Source organism: Typopeltis vanoorti, chromosome 7 (assembly GCF_054136105.1).
Source record: "Typopeltis vanoorti isolate ZY-2024b chromosome 7, IOZ_Tvanoo_1.0, whole genome shotgun sequence".
Classification (NCBI taxonomy): Eukaryota; Metazoa; Arthropoda; class Arachnida; order Uropygi; family Thelyphonidae; genus Typopeltis; species Typopeltis vanoorti.
The window spans coordinates 150,669,255-150,687,182 of NC_143555.1; the positions used below are offsets into that span (position 1 = coordinate 150,669,255).

Consider the following 17,928-nt stretch of genomic DNA (forward strand, 5'->3'; position numbering starts at 1 on the left):
TGTTGTTCATCAATGACAAGTGGTGTGTCAGTTTGATAGTGCACATCAGAGTTATCATCACTATTCTTCTCAGACAATTGATTTACAGATGCCTCTCCTTTAGTAGATGGTCCATTTTCATGTAGCAATCTAGACTGCTTTTTCTGATGCCTAGTCTTACCATAATCAAGAATTTCATTTCCTTTGCTACATCTCCTCTTATTCATCAGGGATATTTCCTTCTTAGAAAAATCACAAGAGAATTGAGATTGTAGATTGTAGAAAAGGTAGATTGTAGCCCAGCTAATGCCTTTGTAATTTAATTGAATGAGTTTGATAGTGAGATCGTAGCAACTGTGTAGAATCCATTAAAATAATCTGCATTAATCTTACTATAAAGAGTAGCTATGCATTCTGTTGTACATATCTGTACAGCCCGTTCCACAGGCACCAATCCTCTTCATCTTAAACAAAAGAAGTACTTCTTCAATGACTTAACCGCCATAAGGTACAGAGAAAATTAATAAATGAAAAACCCTTCTAAATATCTCAAAATCATGTTTATCCAGATTTTTAGAGTATTTACAGAGGAAATATTTGGCTGCACCTCAATCAGTAAGTGTTCGATTAGAATTTATTGTGATGAAAGCTCTGGACCGACTGGTGCATCGATATTGCTTCACAACATTCAAAATAAGATACAACAGGCTTACACTGAAATAAATCCTCTCTACAGAAATACGTTATTGCACTTATCACTAAGCTATTCACAGTACCAAAATACGTGGCTTATTGTACCTTTGGAAATGAACAGCAATACATTTTCACACGTATTCGTATATTTTTGGGCAGGGGTTTCCAATTCATTTCTTTTGTGGCTAACTTTCACGCATGCGTGAAACTTCTGCGGTTTCACAACAATGCTGAAATATGAAATGGAGCTTACATTTGTTTTACGTCTTGATTTCGTTCGGTAGCTTGTTTTACACGATATGACGTCATGCCTTAAGTGGATTTCGATCAACTGTCAGGTATACTATCGTTTTTCAAAAGCGCCCTAACAAAAGAAAGTATGTTTTTTTTAAAAACAAAAACTAAAAAAAAAACCACATGTCCCTTAAAGAGAAATGTATTTTCTCTTTAAGAAAGAATAAACGTATTTTTCTGTAAGATAAGGTGCATTTTCATACTGATTCATATTAATAATATTAGTTTTCCATCTCTTTATGAAACACAGATGTAGGGCAGCCATGACAGTGAGTTTTAAGTCAGGTAGCAAGCTACTCACTAATCTTATTTTACAAGAATCCTTACTGCCGTAAAATGCCATAAAATCACGAAAATTCACTCTCTTGCAAATACTAAGTTAAATTGTTTCATATGAATTTCAACGATGAAAGATAAAATAAATAAAATGATACAGTGCAACTCCTTCTTATTATTATCACCACATCTGTGAACTGACCATTGGCTTAGATCCCTTGATAGGGTTAAATGTAACTAAAATAAGCAAAGAATCACTCAACATCAAGAGATCACCATGCACACTAGTAACGGGTCTAGGGCGGTCCAGTGAGTTAATCAGGTCTCTTGAATGTCAAAGGTCAAGTGCACTATCGTAATTTCTGTCCTGATCGGAGGAGATGCCAGACCATCCGTTGCCGTAAAATCGGTGTCCCTGTAATTAAGGTCACGAAATGAAACACGCCTACACTAGAAAAGTAGATTTCAGTGTCATTATCTAAACTAAATGAAATGAAATAATCTTAATAATTAAGTACATCATTATAATTTTCTTATATTGTATTGTGAACTGTACACAATCATCACTGGCCACAATAAAATGGAGATTTCTACCGTTAAAGGTCTGTTTAGCTTATTTAACCGACCAAAATTAAAGAGAAAGAAAAAGGCAGAGAATGGCTCAGTTACTAAATCGGGTGTTAGGTTTTTGTCACGTTATGTACACGAGTAATACTGCGATCTTTGGCTAATTTTATTCCCCGCAAATAATCCCACCAGTCAGAGGAACATCAAAATGCTCGTCCTTCTGACAAAAAAAAAAAAAAAATCCGGTCTGGTGAGCGAGGGTTGCATTTCCGCCCACAAACCAAAAGGATAAATCGCACATTCGTGTGAAAATGGCTTTGTTATTTGCGATTACAGTTCTGATCTGGTTGGCTAAGATCTGTTTCTGACCAGATCATGTGATGAGTTTATCTTTCTCATGGATGCAGATTTTCTTTGTCGTCATAAATATCTTTAAGATAACATATATTTGTATTTTTACTGTTTTATATATCCATTACATTATGGAGAAACATAACTTCCTCTGACAGCAATGAACAGAAGCATTTAATGAAGGCTCTACCTGGCCTATAATCTCACCGAATTATGAGCAGGGAATTGAAGAGGATCGGTATTGATAGTCACGTGCCCATACTGAAACCCTGATTTTTGCGAAGGCTCTAATTCAGAGGCCGAAATGTATTTTGGAGGTGATGTTTCGCAAATTATGTTGTAATCGTAACTGAAATATGACAAATTCCAAATGTGTTGAAGGAGATGCACTTACCGTCCAGATGCTCAGTATTACTTCAAAAGAATCTTATATTGGATACTCAGGTTCATTCATAATAATTCGGTTCTCCCCCCCCCCCTTTTTTTTTGACAAATATTATCAGAATTAAGATTATAGTTAAATGATATTCCTGCTATCGTAAACATTGCTTCATTAAATACTGATGCGCATGCTAAAGGCATCATTCGCAGATGTTACAGAATTATTTAAACAGAGTCCCCATTCAAATTTCCATTAATGAAAAAAATTCTAAGTGAAAAGGAGGACAATCGTCCTCGCTAGTAATTAATCTTTTTTGTGGAAACTTTCGCATGGAAAATTTCTCTATGAAGCTAGTTTTAGGTCCTGAAGGATGGCGGTGATAATTTAGAGGATATTTGTATTATCTGGAAACATATTTCCAATTGAAATATCTTTGTCTCTCTCTCCACAATGATCTGTTTTAAATGTTCTTTATTAACTAAATAAAAGAAAGTAAAATCTGTTTCGAAATCTTGAGATGAGAGCACTGAACAATAAAACGAAATAATAAATGACAGAAGCTACTTGAATTATTTTTTCAACAAATATGGTTATGTAACAGGTGTAGTCCATACATTGTAAGCCCTTATTCTCATCCTTTCGTTATTAAATGAAACTAAACTTCAGGGTGGCTAACAAACCTATCCAGAATGTCCGACATTTTAAGATTTATGAAAGATGACTTTCTTTTTCAAAATACTCAATAGTTTCAAAAACATTTTGATTTTGTTCATGTAGATACATCGGTGACACGAGTCCTAGCTTATCTACTTAAAACTATAAATTATAGCCAGAAGCAGTCCTTTCATCGTAGTCTCACGTATTGTACTGGAATAGCATTCAGAAAAATAATCATCGCATATTGAATTTGGCAGAACCATCATTCATTATTTAGCCATCGTTAGCAATGAGCCTTGATCAAATTTGCATATGGCACTAATTTTATTTTATTGTATTACGTATTACCTAAAACTAAATATTAAATAAAATAAGACTTTAATAAATATTAATTAATTTAAAAATAAAAATTAAATGAAACTAAAATTTTATTTGAACCATTTTGGATATAATAGCGCTACTGAAGTAGGAATAGAAATTATTTTTTTTGACGATGAATAAAGTAGACGATTTTCATATTTCTGGAAAGATTATTCAACCTCCTTTACTGATGCAACCGTTGGCTTTCAAATGTGCTTATGACCACAATTTCAAATGTGCTTATGAGTCAATCGCATTTATTGATATGCAAAGTGAAGGTGTAAAGAAACTCTCGATTTATATTTCACGTTATTTATTTATTTTTAATTACATTCACTGGAACATTGCTTCCAGATATGCCCTATCGAATAGGATTTCTATAAGACTATCATGCAGTGCGAATTGGCGGTGGATACAGTACATCGAGGCCATTTCAACACGCACCCGGGGTCACGCTGAAGTCATCAATGGCTACCTCTCCAGAATCACGTGTTACTCTCTCTGCATAGAAGCCAAACTGAAATAGAAAAAATGTACATTCAGTCACGCTAGGATAATTTAAAATCACGCTAACGTCATGAATAAAGTAATATGGAAAAAATCCATCGAAACGAAATTTTTTGGGGTTAAAAGATCATAAAGTAAATTTTTAATGAATTGTCCGGAATGCTAGGGTTGAGGTAACAGTGGATTGAATAAATGTTTTATATTATTTTACTTCAATTTTATTTACTTACATCTTTCACTCCCTCATCTGTGTATAATTGTTGGCGATCTGATTAGGTTTCTCCCCAAAATTCGCGTCTTTCATCGGACAAAACAGGCCAGAACAAAACACCCAATTTAAACACACTGGACAAAAATTATGAAATGCTGTTTGAAACACGTAAATAATTTTTAACTTTATGAACGAAAAATGTCGAACATATAGGAAGAGCAAAACTGCTGGAATATGATTGTGGATGTCAGAGGTGTGTATTCTCTTTTACCGTCACCGTACAACCATGGGTCGTAAAAGGTGAGGTTAGTGAGTGGCAAAAAAGTGCCATTGTTTTTCGCCGAGCAAATGGACATCCCTTGTAAGAGGTGGCGAAGTTTGTTGGAGTGTTTGAATCCATAGTCTGTAGTAGTGCCCATTTACATTGGAAGAAATATGGAAGCTATCACCGGGTGGAGTACCGTAGTAGAATCTTTGTGATGAAAAATCGCGATCTCAGGCGTTTGGTATGATTAGCAACAGCTTAAACGTTTCCCGACTCACAAGAACTGCTTCAATAGTATAATGCTGGACCCAGTAAACCAGTTTCAGAACGAACATTACGGAGAGAACTGCATGGATTAAGCATTTTCAGTCCTGTCGCCCGGATACGTCGTAAGGTAACAACTGTTAAGAAGAAAAATTGACTTGATTGGGCAAAACAGCATCGTCACTGGATCATTCACCAGTGGAGTTGAATAATTTGGTCCGATGAATCCATATTCTGCTTGCATTACAAAAATATTCACTAAAGGGTCATGCGGAAGGCTGGAGAAGCATTTAACCTCGAATGTTCCAAAGAGCTTGCAAAAAGAAGGTGGCAATGTGATATTTTCGGACTGCATTTCAAGTGCTGCAGTTGACCCATTCGTTTAGGTGTTCAATCGTGTGAAATACGTTAATTCTCCAACACTTTTAAATAAATAATTATTGCCATTTGTCCAGTTTTTGGAACAAGAAGGACACAGTGGATTCTGAGTTTCAAGATGATAACTCTGGTGTCCTTCGAGCTCGAATTGTGATGGACTGAATTACTCGACCAATCGCCCTATCGGAATGTTAATGCAAGAATCTGGGCCATGTTAGAAAGGGCCGTAAAGAAGAAACATCAAGACCCTGCAAATTTGGTGGAATTAAGGGATCTTTTAAGCAAGGAGTGGAATAACCTTGAGAGGCATGTGACAATGAGTCATATTAACAGTTGATATGACTCTGTATTAAGTAGTCTTAAAATCTTAAGGAATATGGAACAAGTAAAGAGGAATGTAAGGAATAATTTTTATCCGGGGTGTTTTCATATATCGGATGATACAGGAATAAAGACTAACCACCCTATTCAGTCGCGTATGGTTTAGAATATCTGAATGGTATCCTGTGGACCCACTCTACGCATTAGCGTAAAATATGCGATCAGTAATTATATGCTACAGCATATTTTCCGGCATTATCACGTATCTTCTACTTCATGTTTTAATCTCCTTCGACGTTGTAATGGAAGGAGATTAAAACTATTTCAACTAACGCAAATAATATTCCGATCCTTACAGAATAATTTCTTCTTGCTTCTTTAAAAAACCATTAAGAGAATTTTCCCCATCTGAAGTTGCGATAGTCGTTCCCTTGAGGAGTAGGAGGAAAGACATGCGGCAGTGGAAAAAAAGTTAAAAAGGTGACAAATGTGGACTGAAAGCTAATGAGTATTAGATCTATCTGTCTCTTATGTTTTAAGGTTATCAACGTTTTAATAATCTTATAAAAGTACATACTAACACCGTGAATTCTTTCAGCCAGTGATTGCAGTAATCAGTAAATTGTGAAACTCATCTACTCGCTTTCAACGCAGATTATTGAAGATCGTGTTTACCAAGGTAATCTGTTACGACAAGTGGCTGATTAAACAACTCTAAGTGAAATATAAGATTAAATTCTTACCGAGATCAAGTCGTTCTTAGGATTGTATGTTTCTTGGAAAGTCTGCCATCGTCCGAATGTCCTTTGCTGTTGAATTAAAAAATTCCCTTCGGGACCGTACCCCAAAACACCTATTTGCCAGGGACCACTTGTGTATACACGAACGGACACACACACGCTTCTGGGATATTGAATTTCAAACAGTCTGCTGTGCAGAAGTGCTTCACCGTAATACGCACGGTTGGAATGGAGATACATTACGTATCCTGTAAGAATAAAAAGAATGCGATTATGTATACTGAAAAATACTACTTTTTGTTTCATTAGACTCTACTAATTATGGAACGATCTTGCTGAAGAATCTAACTTACAAACTCGGTGAGAATTATGCATAAGAAACGCATTAGGATTATGTGTTACACATTACAATGGTGCCTCATGCTGAATGAGGAGTTTTCAGGTTATGCAAAGACCCTTCCCTCTGCATCTGGTAACCAGAGTGAGGAGATAAAAAGTGTCTAACTTAGTTAGAAACTAAATTATACTTACGAAGAAATTACATCCTAGTTTAATAATTTCTCCAAGTGTAAGCAAACAAAGCTTGCCTACAAGTAAGATTCAAGTTTGCATTCGAATAACCGAGTGGCAAAGATGCTCCACGAGGTGCTTACACTTGGATAAAAGATTCCACCCAGAATATAAGTTCTTGGCAACAAATGTGAGCTACTGGGATAACAAAGAAATTGAAAACAGGCACTATAACAAAATAGGTATCAAAGTAAAAGGATGGGGTTAGAGAGGATTGACATACCGTAAATGTTATGGTACCATAACTGGTATTACCGAGATGAAGAAAAAGACACATCGAAGTGAGGTACTTTCTAATAATAATAATCATGAAATGATGTTTTAAGGCAAGTAGGAGATTGAGTTAGAGACTCAGTACTAATCAGAACAATATAAAATATTTATGGTTTTGCATGCGAGATGTCCTGCAGCCCTATCCTTGAAAAATTCCAAGTGTATGTGGAGAAATTGATGATGTTGTGGAGCAACCTGCTAAGAAACTGGAAAACATTTTCTGTGTAACGCTTGAAAAAAGGCTGACTTACAAAATTCCAAACCAAACCAAATACCAAATCATATCGACGAGCGATGTACTAAAACTTACCCCAAGCGAACAGGACGATCAGACTGCAATTCTGAAGTCATTCAAATAATGTTTTCACCTAAAAGGATTTATTCGAATTTTGAAAAGCAACTTTACAGAATATATCACATTCATGCTCAAGGCAGTCTCACTATCCATGTATAAAGATAGCAAATCATGTTTAAGAACTCTTATCTCGTTTCACTTAGATAGATCGAAATGACTGAGGTTCAAAATCGTAATGTGTTGGGCATCGTAAAAATGAATTGAAATGTTTCTTTCTTTTGTTTTGCGGTTAACATACATCGAACCATAATTTAAATATTCAGTAAAACTTTCTGCGTTTAAAGAAGAATTTTATGGTCTCCTTACGGATACAACTTACCCGTTCTTCCTCCCGATGTTATTCTTGTTCTTTTAAAAGAATCAAAGTTATCTGCAGGTGAAGTTTCGCATTCGTCGTCCTCGAAGTCACAGGTGTATTTCGACATCGGCACAGGTGTGGGACGTTTCTCTCCTGGGGTGACAAAACATTCTTATTAGAAAGACACAAATTCAGATTACATAAGGAATAGACTTAGAATCTGCGAAATGACGCTTTTCAGCAGCGCCATCTAGTGAATTACATTAGTTCCAATGATACCATCTAGTCGACTATGCTAGGTAACTAGAATTCCGTCTCCATTATTATGTAGAGCCTATATTTTCATGGTATTTACTTATAATTATACTAAACCAGTAAATAATAGCTAACGTTCATCACAAAAAGATTGCTCGCATTTAGCTCGTACTTACCAAAACACTGATACAGCATGTTGATTCGCTTGATGTCTTGGTCTGTCATGTCGGTATTATCTTGTTGTAAAGGGATACGAGCTCCAGGAATTTTTGGTGTCATGGTCTTTTGCCAGCCGTTGCCGAAGGCATATTCATCGTACAGCATGATGGAGTCGTAGTCAAATTCAGTAAGCAAGAGGTTTTCAGAAGACAGCAACTTATAAAAATTAAACTCCATACCTGAGAAAACAAAACAAAGCACCATTCAGTACTGCTAAACTAACTAACTGATATGGAATTGTGGATGCACGTGTTTATATCACCCCCTTTATTCAGTTTAATTGAAGCACTGTTGTATGGAGATAAATGGAAAGTAATTTACCTCGTTCGATATTCTCCCAGTGGATGTCCAAGTACCGATCTCTATCCGAGCGACTCTGCTCGTGGTAGAATCCGACAGCATGGAGGATTTCGTGGATGGCTGTTCCTTTATATTCGCAACCGCTTCCTAACGAAATCACTTGTGCACCTCCTGACATTCCAACATCGGAGTAACATCTGAAATAACAACATGGAAATGTCAGTTTGGAGCGTTTAAGAAACATCGAAACTTGATGAGTTCTGATCTTTTTCGTAGAATCGTCTTTTCCTTCTGTTTAGACACTTGGACAAATCAAAGACCCGAACCAGAACCGAAATCCTAGAGCACAGAATAAAACGGACAGTTTTTAGCTCTTCGGATATCGTTGATAGCAGGAAGGCGACAGCAAATGCAAGAATGACTGTTTATCAGGAACTGCTTAAAATCGATAGATAAATCCAATATTTTTTTTTTTACATTTTTTCCATTTCCTTCAGTAGTTTATTCCATACTTCTCCCACTAACAGGGAGTTACTTCACACTGAGTTTTAAATAAACCAGCCAAGTGCAGATTTAGCGAATTTTTTCGAATTCGCTAAATCCAACAAATCCAACAAAGGTTCTTCACACTATGAACGGGAATCGAATTCAGTTCTTTCCGAACAAATGGCTTTATGTATACCGATTTAGTTAAGGAAACCTTACAGGTTAACATTTTAAATAAAAGACTTGCTGCTGTCTTCGATCATATTTCCTTTTCGGCGTGTTCGCCTATTCCAGTTATATTCCATTTAATACTGTGAAGTCCTTTATCACGTTTATTAACTTGCCATCACTCAATAGTAATATATGTAGAATTCCTGCTGGTTGTTTCTTTTTATTTACTGAATTATCCATTTTTAAATCTTGGTCAGGTTTATTGCCATCCAAGACAGCATTCCTTTGTAAGTGTGAAAATGTTTCTGGCTAAAACAGTCTTATTCGTGATTACATTAGTTTGTTATATATATATATATATATATATATATATAGTTTATGAAGAATTGAATGACTAGAACCGAGATTTAAGTAAAAAGGTTTTAATATAAAAACACTACTAGTTTCGGTCTGTAACAGCCTACTTCAGGTGACATTATGAAAGAAGAAAAAACACTAAACATTGAGGGTTAAAGGACTATGAACAACATAGACAGTCTTTATACATAATTAGCATTAAAACGTTGTAGTTGTATTTGAAGCTGTTCTTCGTTTGTTGCATTGTTGGGAGAGTGCGTGCCTGCTACATCACGTGAACACCAGTACATGATTACAGCTGAACGACTATCTGGGAGGTTCTAGCTCAAGTTGTTATTTAGATGAACAGGATTGAAGATGATTTCTCTCGATTCCACAATTTTTCTCTCTAGTTCGTCACTGCAACGGAAGATGTTAGTAGATTTTTCCCAGCAGACTTTGTGACTTTGGTTATCATCATTAAGATTAGCCGAGAAAAGGATATGACTAGATAATGCACTGGCTCGCTGTCTCTTGTAAGTAATGTCCCTCATGTGGTCTTCCATACGCATTTCGACAGACTTGTCTGTCTTCCCAAAGTAAGGAATATCAGAGTCACACAATATTTTATATACACCAGGGTATTTGAGTTAATGATGACAAGGTTTTTGGTAGGTAATAAATAAATTAATTCATATGTGGAAAGTATTTTATCTTGGGTAAGACTAAATGTTAAAGATACCAAGTAATTTTAAACCTGGTTTTACTCCATTTCCCAAATAAGCAAACAGACAAACAAGTCAAGTTTGCGCTTGCAAGTGATGCAAGTCTAGCTGATCCTACAGGTAGTGCAAGTCTAGGCAACTCGTGGTAAAGGTGGTATAAGCTCTGATCACTAATCTTAATATTTACCCTTAATGCCAAGACACATCTCCTAGAGGAGATGTATGAAAGAACGTCATACATCTCCGTTTTACTTGGGAAATGGAGTAAAACCAGGTTTAAAATTACTTGGTATTTTTAACATTTAGTATACCCAAGGTAAAATACTTTCCACATTTATATCTACTACTGAGATTTTTATTTAATAAGGTTAAAACACCTTATAGTAACTTGTTCTGGTAAAATACGAATAAGCTCTGTATTACTAAATCTTGATATTTCTAGCTTGGCTCCCACTGATGAGACCGCAATAAAGGTCGAAACCGGTCTGGGTAGGCCCCCCCCCTTGCCTTTAATAAAAACGTTACAAATACGAAACTTAAGATTCTTCTGTCAATCAGATATCATAATTTTAGATCTAAGTTATTAATACAGTGAATAGTCACTAGTCGCAAGTGTTGGAAGTAGGAAATCTTGTTCCTCTCCTTCGTATGCTCTCAGTGAGCATTCTAGGAGAATATGGCGAATGATCTGCTTCTCACTTCCGCAGTCACATTGTGAGGAACGAATTTTCTGCCACTTGTAAAAAAGTGTGCACATCGACCGTGGTTAGTCCTTAGCCGGTGTAGGGTGACCCAAGTTATGCGTGGAAAGTCTTATCCGGATGGTTGTTCTTCAATGCAGAGAAGGTTCTTCAGGTCTTGATCTGGAAACGACTCCAATTGGCGTCTCCACTCTTGACTGACGTCGAAATTGTCCGTCCTCTAACATTCTCATAGCAGTAGTAATAGGAGGATATCTCAATTTCAATGTATTTATTAAATTTGAACCGTCTCTATGCACTCAGAGTACTCTTAATTGACCCTGAAATAAGATTCATAGTTTATTTAGCTGTTTGCCAACGAGATGAGTGTTTGCGTTGTCGATCCACACCGCCGAATACAGAGCACCGGTGTGGATCACCGTTGTTGATCCACACCGGTGCTCTGTATTCGGCGGTGGAGAATACAAGGCCAAGAGCTGATCATCTAAGAGACGTCGCAGAAGTTTCCCAAGGTGTTCCTGTCAACTTCTGAATTATATGATGATGAAGGCAGTTCCGGTTGGTGGAGACGGAGAGTTGTAAAATAGGTGCTATCCCTCTATTAGTCTTTGGACTTCCTGGAGGTGTCAAATAATAATAATAATAATAATAATAATAATAATAATAATAATAATAATAATAATAATAATAATAATAATAATAATAATAATAATAATAATAATAATAATAATAATAATAATAATAATAATAATAGTATTGCTAGTCATAATTTTAGCCGATGTTCATGCGATGTTTTTTTAAATGTCAGAGACCTGTCAAGAGTAATTCCCAAGTACTTTGAGGTATTATTAAGTCGAAGAAGTTGTCCATTAAGGTAAACCCGAAGTTCTCTGTTGGCAAGGTTATTATTAAGGTGGAAGCAGAAGGGCTCAGACGTTTTGGTATTCGGTTGAAGACACCAATTCCTGAAATATCTACCACGAGAGTCCAGGTCAGTCGTCAGTGTTGTCTTTGTAGTTTCTACTGAGCCACTACTTGTTGCCAGAGCCCAATCACCTGAATATTCAAATTTTCTGTAGCCCATAGAATTACTCTTATTGTCTGAAGAAGCAGAGAATTCAGAAAGTACCAAAAATGAAGTTAAGGAGACAGTTCAGTGTTTTGAATATACCTTGTCATATGCCTTTTTCAGATCCAGAAAACTTGTGTACAAAACCCTCTTATATTCTCATGATTTCTCAATTAGTTGTATTAAAGTGAAAATCTGATTCCAACAGAACAAGCTGCTACAGGTCAAATAGCTTGTTCTTCACCAAGCTTCCCTTCTTCAATTTTTGTTATTCTTTCCTCAAGTATAGTTATGACAGGAAAACTTAGCAATGAAATCCCTCTGTAATTCTCACATTCAACTTTATATCCTTTTTTATGATGGGTACCATGAGAGTTCTAACTCCAACCATCTGGAATTCGACCTTCTGTCCAGGCCCCCTGAATTACTCTGTGCAGCCACTGCAAACTTTTATACTTCCGTAGTTAAGCATTTCTGGTGGCAATCATTTACTCCCGCTGGCTTTATACATCTTTCTCTATCTCAAGTACTTACACTATATATATGCCGGATTGCATTCTTATTAAGTGTTTTCTGCACTGTGCTGTCACCGCATGTCTTACTTAAGAGTATTTCAAAGTAATTGCTCGAATCATCCAGGATATCTTTATCTTCAATTTCAATTTCACCTTCTTGTATTACCTAATTCCTCTAATATACGTTCCACAATTTCTGTGGTTGTCAACAGCATCAAGAACATTTTGACACATTCCTAATTTTTATATTCCTATCGAATTCTTTTAGAAATTATGCAATTGGAATGAAAATAAATAATTTAATAACTAAATTAAATATTTACACGCCGATGTTTCGCCAGGTCAAGCGAACATTACCAAAGGCACTTTAAAGATACACATTCAACGAAGAATGGACAGTGTCTCTCCATGAGGGTCATTTGAGATTTCAGCGTACTGAAGAAAATGGTGATGCGCCAAATTTGTGTAAGATGATACCAACATCCCTATTGCCGTTGGTATGTTCGGCATGAGGGGCTCATGTTCTGCAGAATATGAGCCGCTTCCAAGAACAGTCTGTGATTTGAAACAATATCTTTGAGATGGCCCGGAGAATGCCAAGTCATCTTTGAGATGGCCTGGTTTTCTCCGGCCTGATGAAACGGTATTCTTCCAAGGCATGTCGTGATCCTCGCGTTTGGGTTGCCCAACAAATTTTACTCTACATGTTCTTCTCTTTTTACCAAGGGGTCTGTCCAGTCTGTCCAAAATATTGGATTTCACATTGACAGTATTGTAAACAAGTGTGAAGAAGAGATGATCTGGCGATCCTAGAATTATCTCAGAAAGGTGGGGACTTTTTACACAGGTTTAAATTTGTTGTAATTTTGTGTTGTTTTAGGAGTGAGTCCGGTCAGTCTGTTGTACCTTTAATGTAGCGTAGGATATCGTATATGCATATTCTAGTTGGGGAGAGCGAGATTTGTATTTTCAAGGAGCTGGCAAGGTGTTTCTGTTTTACTGAGTAGAGCCTGTTTTCCAGGTGCAGTGTTGCTCTTGAGGAGCAAATTCTCTCTGGTATAGAGGCGAAGCTTTGAAAATTACAAATTTCTGGATAGGATGGTATAGTGATGCGAGGGGACATTTAGGTGTATGTGTGTTAAACGATATCTTGCTGATATACGTGAGTGGTCGGAAAAGTTCTCGGCCTAGACCATAGATGGCAATAATATTCGCAAGATTGTTTTTTCAAAGTTGGTACACCTGTCATAAGCATCGTCGTGAAATTGCAAGTCATTCTATCAAGTAGTTTGTTTTATACAGCTGTCTGAAGCAAAAGTGTTGTCTGTTGAAATGGATAAAATTGAGTATGGTGCGGTTAAAAACTCCTTTGCAAAAGAAGGTTTAACGCCAATCGAAATTCATTCAAAGATCATAAAAGTTTATGGCCACTTTTTTCGTTCGTTTTCGACAATTAAGAAATGGGCTGCCGAGTTTAAACATGATCGTACCTGCCTCGAAGTTGATCCACGTGAAGGTCGTCCAAAAAGCGTAACAAAACCAAAAATGATTGATCAAGTGCATGATATGGTATTAGATGACCGGAGAGTCAAAGTGCGTGAAATTGCTGCGACCATAGGCATTTCAAAAGAACGTGTAAGATATCTTTTGCACGAAGAATTGTAAATGAAAAATCTTTGCGCAAGATGGGTGCCGCGCTTGCTCACAACTGATCAAAAATGCACTCGCATGAAAATCTCTGAGAAGTGCTTGAAGCGTTTTAAAAAGAATAAAACTGATTTTGTGCATTGATTTATTACTATGAATGGGACTTGGATTCACCTTTACACAGCAAAATCCAAATAGCAATCAAAACAGTTGACAGAAGCTGGTGTTCAGCGCCAAAGAAGATAAAGTCTGTTTCATCAGCAAGAAAGGTCATGGGATCGGTGTTTTGGGATTCTAAAAGCATTTTGTTTATTAATTATCTTGAAAACAGTAAAACAATAACCGGGGAATATCATTCCGATCTTTTAACTAGACTAGACGAAAACAATCGTGAGAAAAGACCCGGTTTGCAGAAAAAAAAATCATCTTTCATAAGGACAATTCACGTGCCCATGAAGGTGTGTTGGCATGGGAAAATTAAGGGATGGGATTTGCACTATGAATTGTTAGGTCATCCACCCTACTCCACAAATTTAGCTCCCTCTGACGTCTTTCTCTTCCCAAAACTAAAATTCTTCCTCGCTGGTCAGCGTTTTTCTTCGAATCAAGAGATGATTGCAGCGGTAGAGGGGTATTTTGCAGATCTTACTGAGAACCACTTCAAGGACGGGATAATAGCGCTGGAGCATTGCTGGAATAAATGTGGTAGTTCTTACGGGAGATTATGTTGAAAAATAAAAATAATTTTGGAATTATAAATTCATTTTTTTAATTGTTAGACCGAGAACCTTTCAGACTACCCTCGTATGACAGCTTAAAATATCGACGGAATTTACTAAGTTTGTGTAACTGCAATATGCTGTATTTTGGTCAGGATGAAAACCCACTGAATCAGATTTATAGGAGCCTGTTCGACGTCACTTATGGCAGAGTTAGAACCACCGCTATTTCAGTCATGTTCTTGAATGTACTCGTTGTAATAGATTTCACGGTTGATATGAAGACAGATGGATAAGAAAATAACTATTTATTAACTTAAGAGCTAATATTTCGCTGGTATTATATCCAGCATCTTCAGAGCACACAACACAAAGTTTGTTACAAATGCAAGACAACCACAATCCGGTGTAACAGTGGGGGGGCTAGTATAAGTAATAGCAGCGTGCAACACAAGACTAAATTCCTAATATGGCGCCATCTAGGTTAAAAAAAAATTTCAAAGTTTTGAAATAGTAGTCCAAATAATAGTCTTAAAAAGTTTTAAAAAATAAAATAAAATAAAAATAAAATAAAATAAAAGTAATAAATATTAATTTGGTCTTAGGAAGACTGTCTCCCAAATCTTTGATAGATTTATACAGCCATACTTGTTAAGGTTTGGAGTGTGTTTTAAGGCTTCTGTTGATTCCAGGAACAACCTCTCTGACTTGTAGAAGCTTCTGTGCATTACTTTTGTTTCTTTCCAATTGATCCTGTGTGCACGGGTATCCAAAGCATGGTCTGCCAGACCAGAATTGCCATAGCGAAAGTGTCGGATATATTTTTTGTGTTCACTGAGGCGGATGTCCACAGTTCTTCCTGTCAGACCGCAGTAGGCTTGATGGCAAGAAACAGGGCACTTCATAGACTCCTGGATATGATAAAGGAGAGATTATGTCCTTAGGTGAACGGATGAGAGTTGTTAATTTTACATAAGGTTTAAATACTGTGCATAGTTGGTGTTTGTTAAGCACCCTAGATATCTTTTCAGATGTGCCTTTAATGTATGGGATGGTGATAGTTCTGTTGTAGTCTTTTATGGTAGATGGAGGGGATTTCTCTGTAGCATTTAGTATGTTATCTATCTTATGGGGATTATAACCATTGGTCAGGAAGGTGTGACGTAGGTGAGAAGGTTCAGCAGTGAGAGCCATTGGAACAAATTGCTCTAGCTCTATGTTAGTGCTTTTAAGATACCATATTGTTGAGAAGGGTGAGAGTGTGATTGTTTGTGTAAGTATCTCCCGGTATGTGTGGGTTTTCTATAAACTGAAAATGATAAGGAACCTTCTGGAAGACGTGTGATCAGTGTGTCCAGGAAGGGTAGGCAGTCATTGGCTTCTAGTTCCATTGTAAAGTGGATTTTAAGGTGCTGACTATTTAGATGCACTAAAAATGTATTCAATGTATCTGGGCCATGTGGCCAAATAGCAAACACATCATTAACATAACATAGCCAGAGACCAGGTTTGAGAGTGGCTGTGTTGATAGCTAATTTTTCCAGATGTTCTATGTAGAAGTTGACTAAGGGGGGAGAAAGGAACTACTATTTCTAAACTTTGAACTTTTTTTTTAAAACCTAGATGACGCCATATTAGGACTTTAGTCTTGTGTTACACGCTGCAATTACTTATTCTAGCCCCACTGTTACACCAGATTGTGGTTGTCTTGCACTTGTAACAAACTTTGTGAAGGTTTAAGTTAATAAATAGTTATTTTCTTATCCATCTGTGTTCATATCAGTCGTGAAATCTATTACAACATGTCTGATGAATACACAAGCCTATCCACGCGTTGAATGTACTCACCCCGATGATGAAGATTCTACCACTCACTCACTGTTCTGGGATAAATCAGAAAACATTTTTAGATGCTACGATGAACTTGAGAGAAGAGTCGCAGAATTGATAGAAATTGCCCTGAATCCAAGACAACTTAAGAAAAATCTAAGCTATATCCTCTCTTATTTTTACTACTCAGTAATTAAACTTTGGCATAAGCGAGAGTATACCCACATGAACATGCTCAACAATAATACAGGATCCCAAAACCCTTCTGTTGTCAGCAATCCGTGCGTAACGTAATATATAGCCGTTCTTCTCTAGTAATGTATATATTTTTGCATTTCTGTTTTCATGTTATGCACCTGATAAAGTTTTCTAGGTAGACGAAACTAATCACGCATTCCAGATAACAAATAGATGTTTTTCTGTGTTGTTATACGTCGGTTTCAAAGTGGATATTAGATCGAACATTATTTCAAAGGCCAATGTTTGTAGACACTATGAAAGTTTCATACATTGACATTTCATAAGTTAGTCTTCGGACTGGAGTAGACAGCTGATAAGTGCGGACTGCTGTAGTTAGAGTGAACTGTTCTTGTTCATCAGATACTTTTAAACCATCGCAGTTGATACGGCAACACTGGATTAATAATAATTTATACTACAGATTAATCGAAGCTTCTAAGCACATTCTAATAGTTATTAATATTAACATTAAAAGGTATGTTTTGAGAATTTACTAAGAGAAATAAAGCTGAAAACAAATCATCTGATATCGTTATCATAATTCCCACTCATCTACGATATTTGCTATCCTTCCTAAAGTGATGTACGCTTTACACTGAATCAGTTAATACCGATTTACTTTTGAGGGTCCTGTCTCCCCAATGCCAATAATCTGAGTTTACAACGTATTCACCAAGGCACAAACTCAAATTCTTTGTTTTTTATAAAAAAAATCAGCTAACACCTTTTATTCCCTCATAAGGGGTAGGCGAAGCCATTTTAGCGCTATCTAACTTTTGGAGACTGAGGAGGAAATTCAAATTCCACCGGTCAATCACAAATAGATTATCCGTAATTATGACTAAATTTTAAGTAGCATGTAGTGAAGAGAGGATTAACAAGTTCCGCCATTTCGTGATCCCTAAAACAATATTTTTAATATCTGAAAAATAGGGGGTTCAACACTTGTCTTGAGTTTATGGAACGAAAATCCC

General features: G+C 36.5%; 1 protein-coding gene across 1 annotated transcript in view; it reads right to left on the minus strand.

Annotated features, from left to right (window-relative positions):
- Positions 1-3,855: 3,855 nt before the first annotated feature.
- The window catches only part of LOC150105197 (astacin-like metalloprotease toxin 1), a 36,944-nt gene continuing 22,871 nt past the window's right edge, over positions 3,856-17,928 (minus strand). The window contains exons 6-10 of the mRNA XM_090396190.1: positions 8,537-8,712; positions 8,173-8,394; positions 7,763-7,894; positions 6,249-6,493; positions 3,856-4,076 (exon numbers count right to left, since the gene is read on the minus strand). Coding sequence (XP_090252316.1) covers positions 3,993-4,076; positions 6,249-6,493; positions 7,763-7,894; positions 8,173-8,394; positions 8,537-8,712 — 859 coding nt within the window. The 3' untranslated portion in view covers positions 3,856-3,992. The remainder of the gene's footprint in view (positions 4,077-6,248; positions 6,494-7,762; positions 7,895-8,172; positions 8,395-8,536; positions 8,713-17,928) is intronic.